Below are 768 nucleotides of genomic sequence, written 5' to 3'. Positions count from 1 at the left end.
GTGGTGCAGTACATGTTTGTTCTACCGTCCCCCAAGGTGTTCACATTGCTCTATTTGTAACCGGTGTGTGGATGTAAGCATCAACTTAATTATATTACTCCTTGGTAGACTTTTGATCACCATTGTCCTTGGGTCAATAACTGTATTGGGAAAAGAAACGCGCGTTACTTCTTCATGTTCTTAATCTCGCTTACACTTCATATGATTGCTGTGTTTAGTATAACCCTCGCATCATTATTACTTAACGATCAGCCAATCGTCTTCTATACAAATATTATACGGTATCCTTTGTGTCACATGAGTGTGTTTTCTTCATACTTTCCGTCCGTAGTTTTGTGCGTCTTTGTTTTTGCTTTCATAGGAATACCAAAAATACATGGTTGTCATTTAGCATCGATAAATTCTTTGACATTAAATCTTTGGGTATTTGTCGTTTTAATTATTTATCGCATCAACTAATGTTAAAGAAGTGGACTAATAGCAATTCAGATCATCTTGTTTCTCTACTTATTTGGCTATGAGGCAACTTAGGTGTAATTATTTCAAAGGTCTGGAGAAATTAAATCTGTTTGTAGCTGCCGCCTAAATAATTTTAATAAGAGTAAATATCCATGCCCTTAGAAACTCCTACCCAAGTCACTTTGACACCACAACGTTAGTCTAACCGCAAAATACCGGGTGTTCAACTCGGGTGTTGGCTGTTCTGACCTGTGTTTATCAAAACTGACCTCTTTACGTTTAATGATTTTTTCTATCATCATTGCCACC

The 768-nt window shown here is 36.8% G+C and overlaps 1 protein-coding gene across 1 annotated transcript in view; it reads left to right on the top strand.

Moving 5' to 3' along the window:
* Positions 1-768, top strand: part of Smp_146700 (putative zinc finger protein) — a gene marked incomplete at both ends in the record, with an annotated part of 22,252 nt that overhangs the window by 281 nt on the left and 21,203 nt on the right. The window contains 2 exons of the mRNA XM_018796589.1: positions 1-73; positions 109-281. The exon at positions 1-73 is cut by the window's left edge and continues 223 nt beyond it. Of these exons, the coding sequence (XP_018651716.1) occupies positions 1-73; positions 109-281 (246 nt within the window). The remainder of the gene's footprint in view (positions 74-108; positions 282-768) is intronic.

This window comes from Schistosoma mansoni, chromosome 4 (assembly GCF_000237925.1).
Source record: "Schistosoma mansoni strain Puerto Rico chromosome 4, complete genome".
Classification (NCBI taxonomy): Eukaryota; Metazoa; Platyhelminthes; class Trematoda; order Strigeidida; family Schistosomatidae; genus Schistosoma; species Schistosoma mansoni.
This window is presented reverse-complemented; position numbering and strand designations above follow the sequence as displayed.